General features: G+C 43.7%; 1 protein-coding gene across 4 annotated transcripts in view; it reads left to right on the forward strand.

The window, feature by feature from the left end:
- Window positions 1-18803, forward strand: part of Kat2b (K(lysine) acetyltransferase 2B) — an 86610-nt gene that overhangs the window by 36697 nt on the left and 31110 nt on the right. For all 4 annotated transcript variants that reach the window (XM_005387463.2, XM_013515666.1, XM_013515665.1 and 1 more), the window contains 3 exons: window positions 1163-1344; window positions 10242-10433; window positions 14032-14138. In XM_005387463.2, the coding sequence (XP_005387520.1) occupies window positions 1163-1344; window positions 10242-10433; window positions 14032-14138 (481 nt within the window). The remainder of the gene's footprint in view (window positions 1-1162; window positions 1345-10241; window positions 10434-14031; window positions 14139-18803) is intronic.

An 18803-nucleotide genomic window follows, 5' to 3' on the forward strand; every position in this document is an offset into this window, starting at 1 on the left:
ATGATCTCAGTTGTGTTGTTTAGGGTTGTCATATACTTAAAATTCACTGTGTGTTTGGGGAAGAAAAAAAATAACTAGAGCGTGTAGTTTGTAAGAACGCACAAAATGTGCTTTTTCTTGTTGGTGTTTCAAAATCGAATCTCTGTCCTTTTGTTTGGCACTGTCTGAAAGAGCTGTTGAGGTGAGGAAATGCAGCGGTAATGTGAAGAACATTGTAAGTCAAGCAAAAAAGAAATGAGTTTGTACCCAGAAATCGACTTTCTGCTGCATTACGCTTCCTGGAAGGAAGCCGTTCACTACGGAATCTGTTAAAATGCGTAGACTGTTCCTGTCAGGGCTGTCAGAATCTCGCAGCAGCGTCCCTTTTTAACCTTTGTTTGGCTAAATAACTCTCAGTCTGGACTGAATTTCTTGGTGAGAATCTGATTATAGAAGACACGATACTAGATCCTTACAAATAAATGTGTTTTTGTTAGTTTTCTTGAATTACATCTTGATTTCAAACTATTAAATAAGAACATATTGTTCTTCTGTGTGAAATTAGATGAGATGGGAATGTAGAAAGGTTAATTCACAGCTTTTTTAAAAAAGCAGATAATTTTGAATCATAGGCTTCCTATGCGTTAGGTTTCTTCCTGAAACCAAAAGAACAATAACAAAGCGTTTAGTTTTAGTGCCTTAGTTCAGTGGAAGAGGGACTTAATTTTTTTTTCTTTTTAGTTGTTTAGTTCTGTGGAATACATGCTAGCAGCCTTTTGATTAAAATTTTATCAAAGAAAAACATAATATCTATTGAAGAACCACATTACATATGATCTAGTATGCTGGTAGCATTCTGCAAGCCAGAATTACTCTGCAAAGCAGACACATTTTATTGTTCAGGAGGTTTGACCTTTTCAGTCCCTGGTTTTGATTTTCTCTTTAATGCTTCAGGACTGGAGTGGCATAGAATGACAGACAATTCAAAGTATTCCTGTCTTGTCACTTTTCATCTCCTATGATGTAAGCAAGATTCCCTCCTGGCACTGCTGTTTTAAAGACAGGGAAAAGATTTTTGTGAATGGGAAGTGGCTGTACTTTGCTACTCATCCCAGGAGTGCTGGCTGTGTGTGTGTGAAGAATTAGATGATTGCGTGAATAAATTACCTTCCTTCCTTTTAAGGGCGTGAATAACTTTGTACAGTACAAATTTAGTCACCTGCCATCGAAAGAAAGGCAAACAATAGTTGAGTTGGCAAAAATGTTCCTGAACCGGATCAACTATTGGCATCTGGAGGCACCATCTCAACGAAGACTGCGCTCTCCCAACGATGATATTTCTGGATACAAAGAAAACTACACAAGGTAATCAGATGACAAGCCCTCCCCCTCTGGCCCCGTAGAGCATGTTGCAGACTTGAAATTACTATTTGTCTTTGCAAGTGAAGGGTTCCCAGTTATTATGGTGGCTCCATCACTTTAGAGAGAATGTCTATGTAATTTAACTTGCAAACTTCTACTTTTCATGAATAGCACAGTGTTTTGGAGGGTGAGAGAGCCGAATCATCTAGGCCTGTACTGTCCAGTGTGATAGTCACTAACCACATGTGGCTCTTGAGCCCTTGAAATGTGGCTAGTTTGAATTGCAATTTTTTTTCTTTTCTTTTTTTTTGGTCATTTTGAGACAGGATCTTGCTGTGCAGTTTAAGCTGGCCTTGAGCTCGCTTTGGAGCCCAGGCTGGTCTCAAACTTGCAACTATCCTCCTGCCTCAGCCTCCTGAGTGCTGGGATTACAGGCATGTGCCACCACGCCTGGCTGAATTGTGACTTCTAAAACTGTATTTTTAAAAAGTTTAACATAGGGCTGGGGATATAGCTCAGCACCATAAGCTCCTGCCTGGCAAGCGCAAGGTCCTGAGTTCGATTCCTGGTACCAAAAAAAAAAAGAAAAAAATAGTTTAAGATAGCTCATTAGTAGTTGTTTGTTTCTTTGTGGTGTTGGGGATCTAAGCCAGGGTCTTGCACGTGCTGGTAAAGTGCTCTGTTGCTGACCTGCATCCCCAGTTCAATTTTTAAAAATTGATTACATACAGAAAAGATAGTATATTGGCTATAGAGGATTAAATAAAAATAGTGAAGTTATTATCACCTGTTTTTACTTTGTCAGTGTAGCTACTGGCAGATTTAAATTACTTACGGCTTCTATTTCATTTCTGTGGAACATCACTGACTAGGTAAACTATACGGTTTGTAATACAGAGAACCCTCAAAAAAAATACAATGTTCATTATGATAATGGAGTTAAGGAATTTTTAAAAGAAAGATTCTCCTTTTATTAGCACCATGATGGACCTGATACTACTATACATAATACCTTCCAATATTTCCCCTATAAGTACATATTTTGCATTATAATGAAAGACAACATAGAATTTTAGGTCCTTTCCACTTCCCCCATTTGACAGCATATTAAACATTTCATGAATTATGATACGGCCCATTGACTTAGCATACCATAGTTTAGCAACTGTTTTCCTATTTAGGATGTTCAAATTCTGCACATAATCTTGGATTGAACATGTATTTTGTAAAGTAGAAATTTATTTTAACTGCTGATGATAGAATGATAGAATCTTAAACGTGGATTGTAGAAAATATAACAGCCTGTGTTCATTTTCACTTAAATAATGGTGGCCATTCTATTCTTTATTATAACTTTTCTACATTTATATTTTAGAGGCACATCAAGCTTACTTCCGGGATGCTGTGGAGTTTTAGTATGTTTTTTCTTTTTCCTGGTTTAAAGTAAACATCATCATTTTTTTTTTTTTTTTTTTTTTTGGTCTTTTTGAGACAGGGGCTCGCTATGCAGTTCAGGCTGGCCTTGAGCTCACTTTGTAGCCCGGGCTGATCTCGAACTCACAATGATCCTCCTGCCTCAGCCTCCTAAGTGCTGGGATTACAGGCGTGCGCCATCACGCCCGGCCGCATCATCATTTGATAGCCTTTTCAAGACCACGTGTACCAGGTTATTTTTGGTAACAGCAGATGTGATGGAGGAATGGGTATACTTTTAAGTTTTATTTTCTGTCACCGACCTATATTTTTATGAGGCCATAAAATTCCCTCCCTTTCTCCCCCTAAACCTTGACCACTGTGTAATTTGAATTATAAAATATTTTCTCTTAGTAATTGGTATTTATAGGAATTACAAATTTCTTCAAAATCAGTTTTTATTGTTAGATCTTTATCTCTGCATCTTTAATTGCAGGGTTTTACATTAATAGTAGTTTGATGTTATTGTTTGTGTGGGTTTTTTTTTTTTTTTTGGGTACAGGGAATCGAACTCAGGACCTTGTGCTTGCCAGGCAGGCGCTTGTGCCGCTGAGCTATATCCCCAGCCCGTTTGATGTTACTGTAACTGTTGTTTATAATGAGTTGGAATAATAAATCTGACAAAAAAAATGTATCTTCATCTTTTTTTTTTTTTGGTACTACTGGTGATTGAACGCAGGGCCTTTGTACTGAGCTGCATCCCAGGTCCTTTTTAATTTATATTCTTATTTATGTATTTGTTTGTTTGTTTTTTGGTTTATTTATTTTTGCGGGACAGGGTTTTGCCCTGTTGTTCAGGCTGACCTTGAACTTGTCTGCCTCTTGCCTCAGCCTCCTGGGTGCTGGGATTACAGGCATGCGCCACCATGCCCGATTTATTTTAATTTTTTAAAGACAGTATCTTAGTTACTTTTCTCTTGTTGGTGAGACAAAATACCTGACACCCAAAATTAAGGAAGGAAAGGTTTATTTAGCTCACAGTCTGTGGAGATTTCAGTCCATACTCTGCTGACTCCGAGGCAGAGTGGCATTTCGCAGAGGGCAGCCATTCATGGAGGAGGTAGATAGCAAAAGCAACAAGAGCAAAAGGGAGGAATGGCGGCAAGCAGCCTCTTTCTCTCCCTTCCATATACAAACTATCTGCCCCAGGGCGGGTGTAGCGCTCGCATTCATAATCCCAGCATTGGACCATGGATCAATCATAACTCTAGAAGCCCGCCCATGACTGCGTGAGACTTTAACATCCAGACACAAACCATAACAAACAGGGTCACTTTCAGTTGCTAAATTGCCCGTGCTGGGCTCAAACTCACGATTTTCCTGCTCAGGCTCCCAGAGTACCCGGATGTGCGCCCAGCTGACGCTGAAAGTTTGTCAAACCCCTGAGTGTGTTCCCGACTTTAGAGAGAAAATAGTTTCATCAAGAAAAAGGAGAATTACATGTGAATCAACATACTTCAGCAGGAGGCGTGACTATATTTTAGAAAACAATATAAAAACAAAGCAGCATTTGGGAATTACCAAGAAATGGGTGGTTCTTATAAATACTTAGAGCAGCAGCAGTAGAAATTGGGCTTTGAAGGAGCTCTGGGTTCGATGCGTGGCTGCTTCTTCCCCTGCTCTGTGAGCCTGAGACCCCGCCTTCCCTCCACGGCCTCGGCGTTCCTCCACTTCTGGACTCTTGGGTGCTGTGTGGGTTGCGTGGGAGTTTGGACAGCAGGACAGGTGCTGGGGAGATGCTGGTTGTCATCCCCCCCCACACACACACATGGCTCTCTCAAGTTCGGTCACTGCCTCCAGGAGGCTGGTAAGCTACAGCCTTCAACGGACAGTTGAATGAAAATTAATTATTTTAGAATATTATTTTAGAGGCTAAGCTAATAGGGGATAGAAAGACAGCAGAAGGCTTCTTTCTATCCCAGCAGCCGAAGAGAAAGAGTCAGACAGCAGTGAAGAGAGACACTGAAAGGAATATGCCCTGTGAGTTCTGAAACCCGCTGATTTCCAGGTGGAATGTAGATCACGAGTCACTGTGAATAATAAATACGGAGGTGAAGGTAGTGATGCCACCCCCACCCTTGCTTCCCCATCCCTGTGCCCTGTGGATGGAGAAAGGGAAGCGGAGAGGAAGGAACAACTTGGGAAAATTAGGAGGCTCAGGCTTTGACTCAGAATAAAACCCTACTGCTGTGAGCACACTGGGGAATTCAGAAAACCACACACTGCCGCAGCATGGTGTCTCCTTGATCCTAATGTCTCGGGAATGGGTCATACTATAGGCTGCAGGCACCGGCAGCGTTTATCTTGGGTAAGAGAATGCATAGTACCTCCAGACTGTTTCATCTTAAAATTTACAGTAGTGGTGGCAGTTAGGACAAAGGGGCCCGAGACTTCTGGAGCACAGCATTAGCATGAAAATGGGGTAAAATCGGATTCTCTGTGGAAAAGATTGTGCATGGAAAATGGCTGTGTTCCTTACAGAGCGAACCTGCCAGGCTTTATCTGATAAAAAATCAAAAGCGGAGTGAGCAGAAGATCTGCTTACATTACTTACTCTGTATTATGAATAAAGGAAAAGGAAAAATTTTTTTAAACGTAAATTAACCGTATATTTTACTCCCAGAAATGACTATGATTTTAGAAGAAAAGTCTGGACAAATATTTTGAAGTTTGCTGCATTTCACGATTGTGCACTAATATAATTCCCTGAAGAAGTAACACAAAAAGAAGGTGTTAGGGAGTGTGACTGCTTAAAATACATCGCACCAACAGAATCCACCAAAGGAAAGTGGCAAATAATTAGTGTTAGGTTTTGAGGGTGTTTGGTTTTTGAGACAAGGTCTCTCTGTGTAGTCCAGGCTGGCCTTGAACTGGAATCACAGGCATGCACCACCATGCCTCCTTTAGATGTTCACCTGTGCAGAGCTTCTGAAAGGTGGAGATGTGCTCCCACACTGGGGAGATGTCTCCTAAGAGTATAGAGCAAGATGGATGTGATTACCTGGGCTTTGGGAAGCAGCTTTATGTGGCCGCTGTTTTGTGGAGTGGAGCCTGTCAGCATGCACACTGAATGTGTGTACTTGGACACAGAGGGCTAGAACAGTGTTTATCAGACAGAGGAGAAGCGCCAGAGCCTAGGAGACAGGAGCACTTGGTCAGCACTTCACTATGGGTTCCAGATCCCTTATCCAAAATGGTCAGCACCAGAAATCTTTCAGTTTGGGGTTTTTCAAATTTTAGAATATTTGCATAGACTTTACTGGTTAAAAATCCCTCATCTGAAAAATGTGGAGTTTTGGAATATGAAGCATTTTAGATTTCAGACTTGTTTTGCTAGGTCTGTAGGAACTAGCTTTTAAGAGAAGCACTGGAGCACATTGGGCTGTTTTATATGGGAGATTTGTGTGCTATGGCTTGGCAGAAAGTTTATCTGCAGTTTGCTCATGTCCAGAGACTTTGCCTGAGACCGAGACTAAGGGCAGTGGACTGATTAATCTGGCAGAAGAAATTTCAGGACAGTTGAGTATTGAGGCTGTGGCATTGTTGTTGTTGGGGGCTTTTAGCCAGATTTATGTTGTGAATCAAGAGCACAGAGCCCAACAGGATGATTTAAAATGTGATTTTGGCCAACAGGGAAGCCTCAGTAATACAATAGACTACAAAGATAGAGCTGAGGAGATCTTGGTTGCTGAGAAGAAACAGAAGACTAGAAAAGATGGCCCAGGGCACCACAAAAAAAGCAGCAGGACTCCAACCTTTGCAGCCTCAAAACGGCAAAGATGCAAGATTTTGCTTTGAGGAGAAAGCCACAGAGCACCATGTTCCAGAATGGTGGCAGCATAGAAAATTTGTTCCTCAGAATTGGATTCAGAGTGCCTGGCAATCCAGGCACTTGACCCCTATATCCAAGAGAGAGGGAATCCTGGTGACTGCTCTAGCTGGCAGCAGACTTCGGCATCACCCACTTGATGGTGGTTTTAGGTGCATGCAGAATGCAAGAATTGTGGGGTTAAGAAGGCTTCCACCCCGATTTCAGAAAGACTGGGAGGCCAGGCAATGTGCCCCTCAGACGACAGTGTGTCCCTGAGAGGGCAGTGTGCGAAGCTGTGAGGGTGAAGCCAAAGGTAAAGTATAGACCCCAGAAGTTTAAAAAAGCTAGAAACATAGGTTATGTTGAGAAAACCTGCAAGGAAAGAGCAGAGTGGCCCAAGAAAAAAGCTGCAGGAGCTACAACCACCGAAAGTGCCCTAGGGGAGGAGCCGCTGAAGCCCTCTGGAGCTGGCACCTTGTCACAGATTGCCTTAGATGCTGCACATGGAACTACAAGATTTAATGTTTGCTCTGCTGGATTTTGGACTTGCTTTGGTCGCAGAGCTTTGTATCTCCTCTGTTTGTAACTTTTAAAATGGGAATGTTTATCTTGTGCCATTAAATGTTGCAAGTGTTTAACTTTTCATTTGTACCAGGGCTTGCAGCTCCTCAGAGGAGACTCGGACTTTTCAGCAATGCTGAAACTGTTAGGACTTTGGCAACTCTTAGAGATGGACTAAATGCCTTTGGCATAAAGGGATGCGCATGAGTTTTGGGCAGGCCACAAGCGAAATGTTACGGTTCTAATGTAATACAATGTTGGTATAATTAATACTGGTTCTTAAGGATTGTTAGATCTGTGTTACAATGTTCAAGTTGTAAATTGATATAAATAAGCATGTCTTTGTAGCTGAAAACCTGTTTTAAAAAATGTGTCTAGTTGCCAAGTTGGCAACCGGTGGATTTTAATGCTTGATACATTATATCAACTAGAGAAGTCTAAAAGTTTAACTAAGTGACTCAACAGGGGTCTAGGGTTCTCACTGTATAAACATCCTGAGCCTGTGCAAGAGGAGGGCAAGGAGATGGTGTGAGTGCTACACCCACCCAAGGGCGGGTAGCCTGCTTACAGTATAAGGGGAAAGAAGAGGTTTTTTTCTCCCCTTTTTGCTTTTGTTGCTTCTGCTGTCTTCTGCTGCCTTAAATTGTTGCTCCCGTGCCCTGCCACCCTGCCTTGGAGCCAGCTGATTATGGACTGAAACCTCCATAGACCGTGAGCTAAATAAACCTTTCCTTCCTTAACTTTGGGTGTCAGGTATTTTACTCCAGCAACTAGAGAAAAGTAACCAACACACAGGGCCTTATGCATGGCAAGCAAGTGTTCTACCACTTAGCTTAATCTCCAGCCACTGATATATGTTTTGCACTTAAAATACGTCTTAATACAGTCACTAAATTTTAAACACTTAAAACTAGAGTTAAAATTGTGTTTAATGGGAAAAATATTTTGGACTATTATCATTTGAAAGTAGACTTGAAGTTGAATAAATAAAAATAATACTTAACTCTTCAGCTGTACTGGCTGCATTTCGACGCTCAGTAGGTACATGATGCCAGTGGCTGCTGTATTAACCTGCATGGATCTAAATTATTTCCATCATTGTTGAACGCTTTATTTAGTGTCAGCACTGGTTTAAATCATAGAATATTACACAGATTGTGTTATATTTTTAATATGAAGTCTTAAATAGTCTTGGGATAAAAAGATCTCATGAAGTTGAAGTACTAATTATTAAGGTTTATGACCATTTAACATTTATAGTTTCATAAGTAGTTACTTGAGATCTGGATGTCCCCTCACTGCTTAATATTTTGTTAACTTTATTAAGTGACCCCAGATTAATAAAGGTTGGCTTTTTTTTTTGGTACCGGGAATCAAACTCAGGACCTTGCACTTGCCAGGCAGGTGCTTATGCCACTGAGCTATATCCCTGACCTAAAGATCGGCTTTGAAGGTGATGAGTTCCTGTGTGAACTCTGAGATGAACGCTCTCTCTTGTTTTTCTGCTGCCAAGGTCACTGGACAGGATACAACGCAACACTTGAGATACCCATTTCAGTATTACAATCATAAAATGACGTTTGGTACGCATTATAAAGAGATGAAAGTTGAGAGAACAGAAGTAGGAGCAAGGGTTTAAGATGAATTTTGAATCAGGCAGGGAAGCTAACACTAATGAAAGTTTTCTTCTCTGAAGGTGAAACGCCGCTGCAATTACCATCTCCTCACACAGGGGAAATATGATGTAATGGGCAGGATAAGATCAGAAATGAGGCCGTGGCAGAAGTAAATTAATACTATTTCAGTCTGCATCAAGTTCACTGAGGGCTTCCTGTAGCAGCTCTGGCGTGTTAGAGAGCTTCCCCACTTCAAACGTTAAAGGATAAAGGGGGAGAGCCTTTCAGTTTTGGAAAGCAGGCCTATCCTAGAAGAGAGTGATTTGGACCCGCTGCCAAGGATGTGTGAAATAACAGTTTTTGACCAGATTACCCTGGTTTGGTGCCACTCGGCATGACTCACGGTTATGTACATGTTACTGGGTCCTGGGAATTTTAGACCTTGTGTTTTGGGGAGACAAAAAAGAAGAAAAAAGATCATTTTTGAGAAGTCTTTTTCGCTGGATGTGGTGGTGCACCCCTGTAATCCCAGCACTTGGGAGGCTGAGGCAGGAGGATCACTGTGAGTTTGAGGCCAGCCTGGGCTACAAAGTGAGCTGAAGGCCAGCCTGAACTGTACAGCGAGACCCTGTCTCAGAAAGGAAAAAAACAAAAAAAAGTTTTTTTCATTCAGTCGCTCCTGTTGTCTGAAGGAGCTTTCTAAATCAGGTGGCCTGTTTTGCCAGCATACCCTCGAACCGTGGTCAGATTTTGAGAAAGCCCCTTATTTCCCTCTGGCGTGCGCCCTCCTCCAGTCCTGTCAACGGTGAGGCACGTTTTTGATTTTGAGTCTAGTTACTGCAGAGTGTGTACCTAGGCCACAGGTGGTGGAAACCTGTTACTTTCTGCATTTCAACTGAATTTTGAGCGGCCTTGAAGGTCTTTATCGCAGCTTCAGCACTGTGTGTGTGATCAGCGGCGGGCATTTTTAAAAACCTTAAATTTCTGACCCCAAAAGGGGTTTCCTCAGCTTCTCCTTTATGTTTTTCTTTTATTTAAACTGTCACTTATTTGCCAGAAATAGGAATTACAGTATGTACCTTACACCTGGGTTCATGTAATACTCAGAGAACCCATTAAAGTACTATAGCTGTATTCGTCCTTATTTTATGGCAAAGCAGCATTTCCAGAGTGGCCAAGGGGAGGTTTGATTCCAGGGCCGTTTGACTCTAGGGCTCCTGGCTGGAGGCGGCGGAATTGGACAATGCTAACACCAGCCAGTGGTGCCGTTCAGGGCGAGCTCACCGAATGCCCAGGTCTCACTAGCTGACTGTGATACTGTTGCCTGCCATCGCAGGCCCGCTCTCTCCTGCTGTGGAGAATGGTAGAGTCACCATCGTTGGGCCGGATGACCTGGGGCCTGACGGGACACTGACGGTTCTCATTTCCTCTTGTGACAGGTGGCTGTGTTACTGCAATGTGCCCCAGTTCTGTGACAGTCTACCTCGGTATGAAACCACACAGGTGTTCGGGAGAACGTTGCTTCGCTCGGTCTTCACTGTCATGAGGCGACAGCTCCTGGAGCAAGCAAGACAGGAAAAGGACAAACTTCCTCTTGAGAAACGAACTCTAATCCTTACCCACTTCCCAAAGTAAGGGAGAGCTTCTGCTGCGCTGTTTCATCCCAGGACTTGAGGTTTCTTGTTTCTCCTCCCTCCCTCCTTCCGCCCCCTCTCTCTCCCTCTCTCTCTCTTTGGTTATTTTAAGATAAGATCTTGCTATGTAGTTCCGACTGGCTTTGAACTCACTATCTGAGCAGCAGCTCGGGTTGGTCTTAAAATGCTCAAGTGCTAGGATTACAGGCGCGCAGTGCCACGCCTCGCCTCGGGACCTGACATTTCAGAATACATGCCAAAGCCTGTAGGTCCCAGAATGAAGGGCGGTAGAAAAAGCATCCCAGGGAGCAGGAGGAAAGGCTCCTCGGTTCCCCTGGTGAGTCTTCTTGGTGGTTTTCCAGCTCCGTTTATTAGCTTGACTTCATGTCGCTGGAATCCCTCCTTCTGTAGTACCACCCCCACCCGCCTGTCTTTGAGTCCTGTGCAGTGGGGCTGCCCTTTATTTTTTCTGTTCGGCTGCCAGGAAGCTTACAGGGACGGGAGAGAGCCCAGCAGTACGGTTTCCATCCACTCAGTGGTGGGGCCGAGAACTCACCTGGCTCTTCTCCCCATCCTGAGTCTCCCGTCCTTTCTGAGCATTGCTGAACCACCCTGCCTCAGCCACCCTGCCCCTCAGTCTGCGGAGACTAGACTGCCAGACAAGACTGGCCCGCAGCAGGAGCTACTTCAGCGTCACCTTCATACTTCGTGCTCAGTGTCTTGGAGAGTGGACTGTCCTCTCTTGCACCGGCTTCGTACTTGTGGGAGAGCCAGAACATTGCATGGTCTTTTCAGTACCTGCCTCGTACTGAACCCAGAGAATGCACCTGCCAGGCCGGGATTTTATCTGCGAGCCACACCCCCAACTCCAGTATTTTCAGATGAATGAAATGTGTCAAAGCAGTACAGACCTAAAGTGCTGTCTGTCCTTTGTGCCTTGGAAATGCATCTCCAATGCCAGACACCAAATGTAGGCGAAGAGGTTGGCTGAGGGAGGAGCTTGGGGTACAGTTTGTGACTTTCTGTGGAGCAAGGACAGCAGGGTCTGAATGAGACAGCTGACTTTATGGTCATCATTTCACCTAGGTTGGTACTTGGTGGGGGAGCGAAAAGGTATAATGTATTTTCTTCTTTTTTTTTTAGTCTTTTTGAGGCAGGGTCTTGCTCTGCAGTTCAGGCTGGCCTTGAGCTCACTTCGTAGCCCAGGCGGGTCTCGAACTCACAATGATCCTCCTGCCTCAGCCTCTGGACTGCTGGGATTACAGGGTGTGCCACCATGCCCAGCTTTTAAAAAAGTGTAATTTAAAATGCCTCTCTGCTCTAGGCATGAGATAGGCGTCCTTCCTTACCCTGTTCATAACTGCTGATTTAGGGAGGAGAATATGAGCTGAGTGTGGTCGCCACGCCTGTAATCCCAGCACTCGCGAGGCTGAGGCAGGAGGATTACCATGAGTTTGAGGCCAGCCTGGACTACACAGAGACACCCTGTCTCAAAAATACCAAAAAAAAGAATATTTAGAGGAGGCATTGTGTTCTTCGATCAAAGGTTGTTCATACTTCGAGTTGAGAAGCTAGATTTTTATTACAAAGATACTGTTATTGGATTACCCAGTTTGTGTCTCAGGCGAGACAGTTTTAGTTATTAAAAATAAGTCAGATCCAAACAACAGCAGCGAAAAAAATAGTTTTCTGATACATAACAACTGAAAATTCCTTGGCAGTTTAATTCAAATTCTAAGCTTAGATAAAGGATATTGTGGTAAACTCTCATGGGATTTAGCTGATAGCCAATACTGTACATGTCTTTTATGTTTGTATGTATGTGTGTGTATGTGTATATATATATATATATGTATATATTTTTGAGACAGGGTCTCGTTATGCAGTTCAGGCTGGCCTTGAGCTCATTTTGTAGTCCAGGCCGGCCTCGACCTCTCAATGATCCTCCTGTCTCAGCCTCCTGAGTGCTAGGATTACAGGCATGTGCCACCTCACCAGGCTATGTACATGTATGTTAGTGTTCTGGTTGTATGATTTATAAGAAAAACAGTATATGAGAGTGAGATGTGACATGAATATCCCTGTACCCCAGGGAGAAAGATTTCAAGGTCCTTAGAGCCACTGCAGTTTGAGTGTTACCCCTAACACGGATTATGATTTCTGGGCATGTTTATGTAGTTCAGTGGTTGCCTTTTAACTGGTCTAAGCTCTTTGGCTTAGATTTTTAAGGCAGTTTCATACTTCTTTATTACATTTGCCACATAAGCGATATTTTATGTTTTCAGTTGATAGTTGTCATCATGTCTCTAAGCCAAGGGATAAGCGTGGACCCTGCTCCCACAGCAAGTTTTTTTTTTCATAGCAAATTCATTTCGCTTCTTGCAGATATTTGCTAATTATAGTGTTTTGTTCCTTCAACCCATATTTCTGGCATCCTTGTGCTGTTGAGCTAAAAATTCAATGCTGCTTTCTTTTCTTCTCTGTTTCTAATAGCAGGGTGAAACTACCACCCACTTTTCCTTGTAAATCCCTTTTCATTGAATATGACAACATTTGAGAATGCTGGGGACTTCTACCTACAGTTCTGGCTGCAGAATCATACATTTTGGGGTCTGAGGTGCTATTTGAGTCTTAGAGTCAGAGAGGGGCCCACTTCCCAGACCCCGTGTGGTCGCTGTGATTCTCACATGCGTTCTTACGGCTTCTGTCCTTATTTTGTATCTTCATCTGCTGCTGTTTCTACTATTTGGCTTCTACTTGAGTCTTTCCTTCCCTCATCTACTGATTTGCTTTACATTGAGTATCTACGTTTCATTCAAAATGTGATAAATGCACCTGTTAAAGAAAATTCAGCTTATAGAGGGTAGAGAAGAAAAAGACCACCCACAGCCTCACGACTCTGACCTACTTTTAGTGCTTTTATTTATTTATTTTTTGGGGGACAGGGTCTTTCTGTGTAATTCAGGATAGCCTTGAACTCGCTGTGTCACCTAGGTTGACCTCAGACTCATGGCATTCCTCCTGCCTCAGCCTCCCAGGTGCTGTGTAGGCTTGTTCCACCACACCCTGCTTTTTAGTGCTTTTACATATTTCTATTTAGTCTCCATGTATTAGAGAAAAAGTCAATAAGAGAAACATATAGGTGTATGATAAAAATAAATTATATAGCTGATTGGGTTGATGTGAGGATTCACTTAGAAGTTCTTAAGGGTAGTTCAGGCACAGAGCATGTACTAGATCAGTATTAGCAACTTCTGGATGGTAATGATAGTGACAGTGACGGCCACATGGAGAGCTGAAGTCTTGGCTGGTCTCACCAAGGAAGACTAATGCATTTTCAGTAATGCATTGCTCTGTGTATCCTATGTTACATCAAGCTTCCAGGGTCAAGGAGGGTAAGATATATTTCTATATTTGAATATACCAGGGCTACTCATTTGAGTCATAATTCTCTAGTACACTTCTAAGTTGAAGTTGGGGCCTGCATGTGAAGGTTATTGACGTAAATGATTAGGCTTTGGTCACTCTAATAATACAGTAAGTTTTCCTTTGTTTGTTGTTTTAATCTTACTATTGCTTTTGCTTTTGCGTCTAGGTTTCTGTCCATGTTAGAAGAAGAAGTTTATAGTCAAAACTCTCCTATCTGGGATCAGGATTTTCTCTCAGTCTCTTCCAGAACCAGCCCGCTAGGAATCCAAACAGGTAGGTTTCTCGTTATAGGAATCAGAAAAAAAACCAGGGAGGCCATCCTAAAATGTTAGTTGTGACTCACTCTGCATTCACGTGTGTTCCATCAAGCAATTTAGAGCTAGCAAAGCAGCAGACATGGGCAAATCTTGGCATGCGTGCCTCTATTTACATGAGAAAGTAGGTGCAAGCCGTCGTCTTGGAACTGTGTCTCTATTGATGAGGAGTGTAGGTGTGAAGCAAATAATTAGCAGTTATATGAACACTTACCTTGTGGCGTAAAATGCCAGCTCTGCAGCCAGAACGGTCTTTTCAAAGATGCTTTACAGTCACAGTTCATGGCTACGCGTGGCTGGGAATCAGGACTCAGTCTGGCGTCTGCATCTGTGTTGTCCGTCTTATGCATCAGCTTATGCCAGTGACAAGGCTGGATGGCGGGTAGAGAGGGTAGTCCTGAGTCTCAGGATATAAATGCTTCTTCATGCTGCCGGGGAATCTCTGAGATTGTCTTAGGCCAGCTAGCGGTACCAGTTGACATTTTACGAGGAAGGGGAAGACATACCTTTTGGAGTCACAGTAATCCCAGAAAGAAATCTGAATCCCTGTCTTTAACGTCAGCAAGACTTGCTGAGGATGTTTAATTAAAAATGACAAAGCAGCAATTTATATCTGGCTGTGGGGAAATACAGGATACTGAATTTTTATTTTTTTATATTTTTTATTAGCGTATGTTTGCAGTACATAATGTTCATTTATATTCCTCGTGTGGAGTCACTACATAGTACATCTCAACACACTAAAGTGCATCCTTTTTAGTGGACTGAGTTTCCCACAAGCACAGTGCCCCTCCCCCACCTCCCTCTCCCTCTTCTTTTCCCTCTCCCTTTCCCTCTCTCCTCCTCTCTCCCTCTCCTTCTCTCTCTTTTATTCCCTTCTCTGTTTGAAAAAGAGCTGTCTCCCTATTTCGTATTATCTCTTATTTTGATACTTACGTACAATTTGGGTTTCTTGTATGAGAAGCCACGCAGTATTTAAACTTGTTTGTCTGATTTATTTTACTTAACATTATGGTCTCAAGGTATATCCACTTTCCTACAGATGACTCAAGTTTTTCTTTCTTCATGCATTTGTCTGCCAGTGGACAGAGAGATTACTACAAGCTGTAGCTTTTATGAGTTACGCTGTTCAAAACAGGGGTATGCGTGTATCACTATAATATGATGTCTTTACCTGTCTGGGGAAGATGCCTGGAAGGGGGATTAGGTGGGTCAAATAGAATTTCTCATTTTAGTTTCTGAGGAATCTCCATACTGATTTCCGCTCATTAATATGTGGGCTTGTGAGTATCACCTCTACCAAAGGTGATTTTATTTCTTTAAAAAGGTATAGAGGTATAATTCATATGTAATAAAATAAAGGTATAATTTACATACACTAAAGGCCACCTTTAGTGCACTGTGAGTTTTTGACAAATATAGTTGGGTAACCATCGCTACCATCAAAGTATGGACCAGGTGTATTACTCTAGACAAACTTTTCTATGCCTCTTTGTTATGGTTTATATCTAGATATCCCCCAAAGCCTCCGGTGCTCATAGGGAGGGCTTTGGGAGGTGATTGGGTTATGGGGCTTATAGCTGACCTGCTGCTACTTGGTAGGTCCTGGTTGGAAGAGGTGGGCTGTTTGGGATGTGGCCTGGAAGGGTTCATCTCTCTCTCTCTCTGGCTCCTTCTCTCTCTCTCTTCTTCCTGGTGGCCATACCATGAGCAGCTTTCTTCCACCCGGGATCTTCCGCTATGCTTTTGCTACTTGAGAGCCAACCAACTATGGACTAAAAACATAAGCCAAAGTAAACCTCTCTGTTAAATTGTGGGTTGTTGGGTATTTTGTTCCAGTGATAACAAAAGTGACCAATGCAGATTTCTGGTATACCAGAGAAGTGAGGCCAGTGCTGTGATGTTACCTGACTGTGTGGTTCAGGAACCTTTAGAAGTGGTCCTTAGGAGGAGTTTGGAAGGGTACGGAGATGCCAACTGGAGAAGCAGCCCTAGAATGCTATGAACTGAGCTTGATCGGAGATTGTGGTTGGAGCTCAGAAGACTAGAATGCTGATTGAAAAGATAGATGATAAAAACCATGCTCAGGAGATTTCACTTGAGAATAAGGACTCCACTGACAAGTTTGCTTTGAGATTATGTGTGTTATGCATTGGTAGAAAATTTGTCAGCATTTTACTCATGTCCCAAGTCCTTGTAAGAAACTGAGATTTAAGGGCAGTGGACAAATTAATCTGGTAGAGGAAACTTCAAGGCAGTCCAGTGTTGGAGCTGTGGCATGGGTACTGTGAGAGCTGGTGGGCAGGTTTGTAGCAACATTCAGGAGCAAAAGCTCCTTAAGTTTTCGGTTTTGGCTGGGGGTGGTGGCATATACTCGCTATGCTAGCACTGGGGAGGCTGAAGCAGGAGAATCATCATGAGTTTGAGGTTAGCCAGGGCTACATAGTAGTTTAAGACTAGTTTGCACTACATGGGAAGTTCCTGCCTAAAAAAAACACGAAGTTTTAAGTTTTGACAGAAGGAGGTTGCAAAGACTGAGCAAGGCAGAGCTTGGTTGCTGAAAAGATTAACATTTTTAAAAAGCCAAGTATTTTAGATTAGAGCAGTAGGAGAAATGGCTTATAGGCATGGTAGGAATCAGCAAGGCCCCTTTTTACTCAAAAAAGTAAAAAAGGACTTTGTTGGGAGAAGAGCACTCCAGGGCACCATGCTTGAGAGCAGCTGCCTGTGGAATTTGTTCCCTGGGTTCATTTCACAGGGCCCAGCCAGCCATCACCCCAGAGGGCCTGACTACTTCTCCAGCCGGTGGCAGACCTTGATGCTGGCATTACAGGAACACAGAACGCAAGTGTTGTGGGGTCTGGGTGGTTTCCCCTCAGGTTTCACATGAGGACCTGGGAGGCCAGGCTGTGTGCCTCCAGGGGGCGGTGCTTGAAGCTGTGAGGAAAAGAAAAAGTGTAGTGGAGACCCCAGAACATTGAAAAGCCAGAAATGTGCAACGTCTTAGGGAAGCCACAAGGAGTGCGAAAAGCCAGCCCAAGAGAGAAGCCATGGGGGCGGCAACCACCAGCAGTGCCGTGGAGTTCATGTCTCAGGGCCACAACTTGCCCCTGGTGCTGGACACGGAGCTATAGGACTTAGTGCTTGCCCTTGTGGGTTTCAGTCTTGCTTCGTTTCCGTTGGTTTCTATCCCACGATACCTTCCTTTTGGAATGGGGATGTTGATCCTGCGCCCTAGTGTGTCAGCCTTGTTTAACTCCTTTTCCGTGTTTCCAAGGGCTTACAGTTAGTTAGAGTTTGCCTTTAGGCACAGAGGAGCCTTGGGACTTGGACTTTTCAGCAGTGCTGAAACTGTTAGGATGTTAGCAACTCTTAGAGATGGACTAAATGCATTTTGCACAAAGGGAGTCTTGTAGGGGCCGGGTTGGAGTGTTAGGAACCACCAATTATAAAGTGACAGAGTATCTGTCCAGAGACCCTCCTTGCTCTGCCTTGTGCGTGGGCCGGTTTTGAAATGCGGAAATCCCACTTCCAGTCAGTTGCTGCTGAGATTTTGATGGTCACTGAGGCTGTAATGCTCACAGAGCAACATGAAGGCTTCTGAGGACAGTTCAGGGAAAACTCAGGCCCAGGCGTGGAGATGGATCTTAACCTGTTTCCTTTAGGGTATTAAACATGCCCATTCACCCACGGCTGCGCTGTTCCAGGAAAAGCACCATACCTTTCCCACTGCCCTGGCTAATAAAACAGCAGCGAGTGGGAGGTCCTTGGTCTTCGTTTCCAGAGGACACTGACTATCCCAGAACCCTCTTTCTTGCAGTCCTTGTCTCTTGCTCCTTTTTCTTGCCGTGCATTGTCACTGCAGGCAGGAGACTGGGGCCTGAGAAGCTGCCCCGTGGAAAGGGCCCCCGACAGTGGAATATCAGGGTTGATAGCTAGGTGTCCCCGAGGAGCCTCACGTGCTAATAGACAGGGCTTGGCGAGGCGGTTGGGTTACAGGGATTCATAGCTGACATGCTGCTAGGTGGTGGGGCCTCGTTGTCGCAGGCAGGTCACCGGGGCAAGGCCCGGAAGGGTCCACCTCTCTCCCCAGCCCATTTGTGCATGAGCAGCTTTCTCTGCCCGGGGCCTTCCACCCTGCCCTGGCTGCTTGGGAGCGGACCAACTATAGACCAGAAGCACGAGCCGAGATAAACCTCTCCTTTAAGTTGTGGGTGTTGGGTGTTCCGTGTCAGTGACGAGAAAAGCCACCAAGACACCCATTTTCGTGCTTTCATCATCTGTGTCTTGCCCTGCCCACCACTAACCTGTTTTTGCTCTTAGTTTTACCTTTTCCAGAATAGAAAGAATCACATTCTATATCGCTTTTTCACTTCAGTGACTTTCAGTCAGCAAAATGCATTTAAAAGGGTGGTTTAAAAAATATTTTTTTAAATCCAAATGTGGTAGTGTACTCCTATAATCATAGCATTTGGGAAGCTGAGGCAGGAGGATTTCTGTGAGTTTGAGGCCAAGCTGGGCTACATAGTGAGGTCGAGGCCAGCCTGAACTGTATATCGAGACCCTGTCTCAACAAAACGGAACAACAAATTTACACCATGTTTGGATGTAAATTTAACTAAAT

Source organism: Chinchilla lanigera, unplaced genomic scaffold (genome assembly GCF_000276665.1).
Source record: "Chinchilla lanigera isolate Chin_1 unplaced genomic scaffold, ChiLan1.0 scaffold00029, whole genome shotgun sequence".
NCBI lineage: Eukaryota > Metazoa > Chordata > Mammalia > Rodentia > Chinchillidae > Chinchilla > Chinchilla lanigera.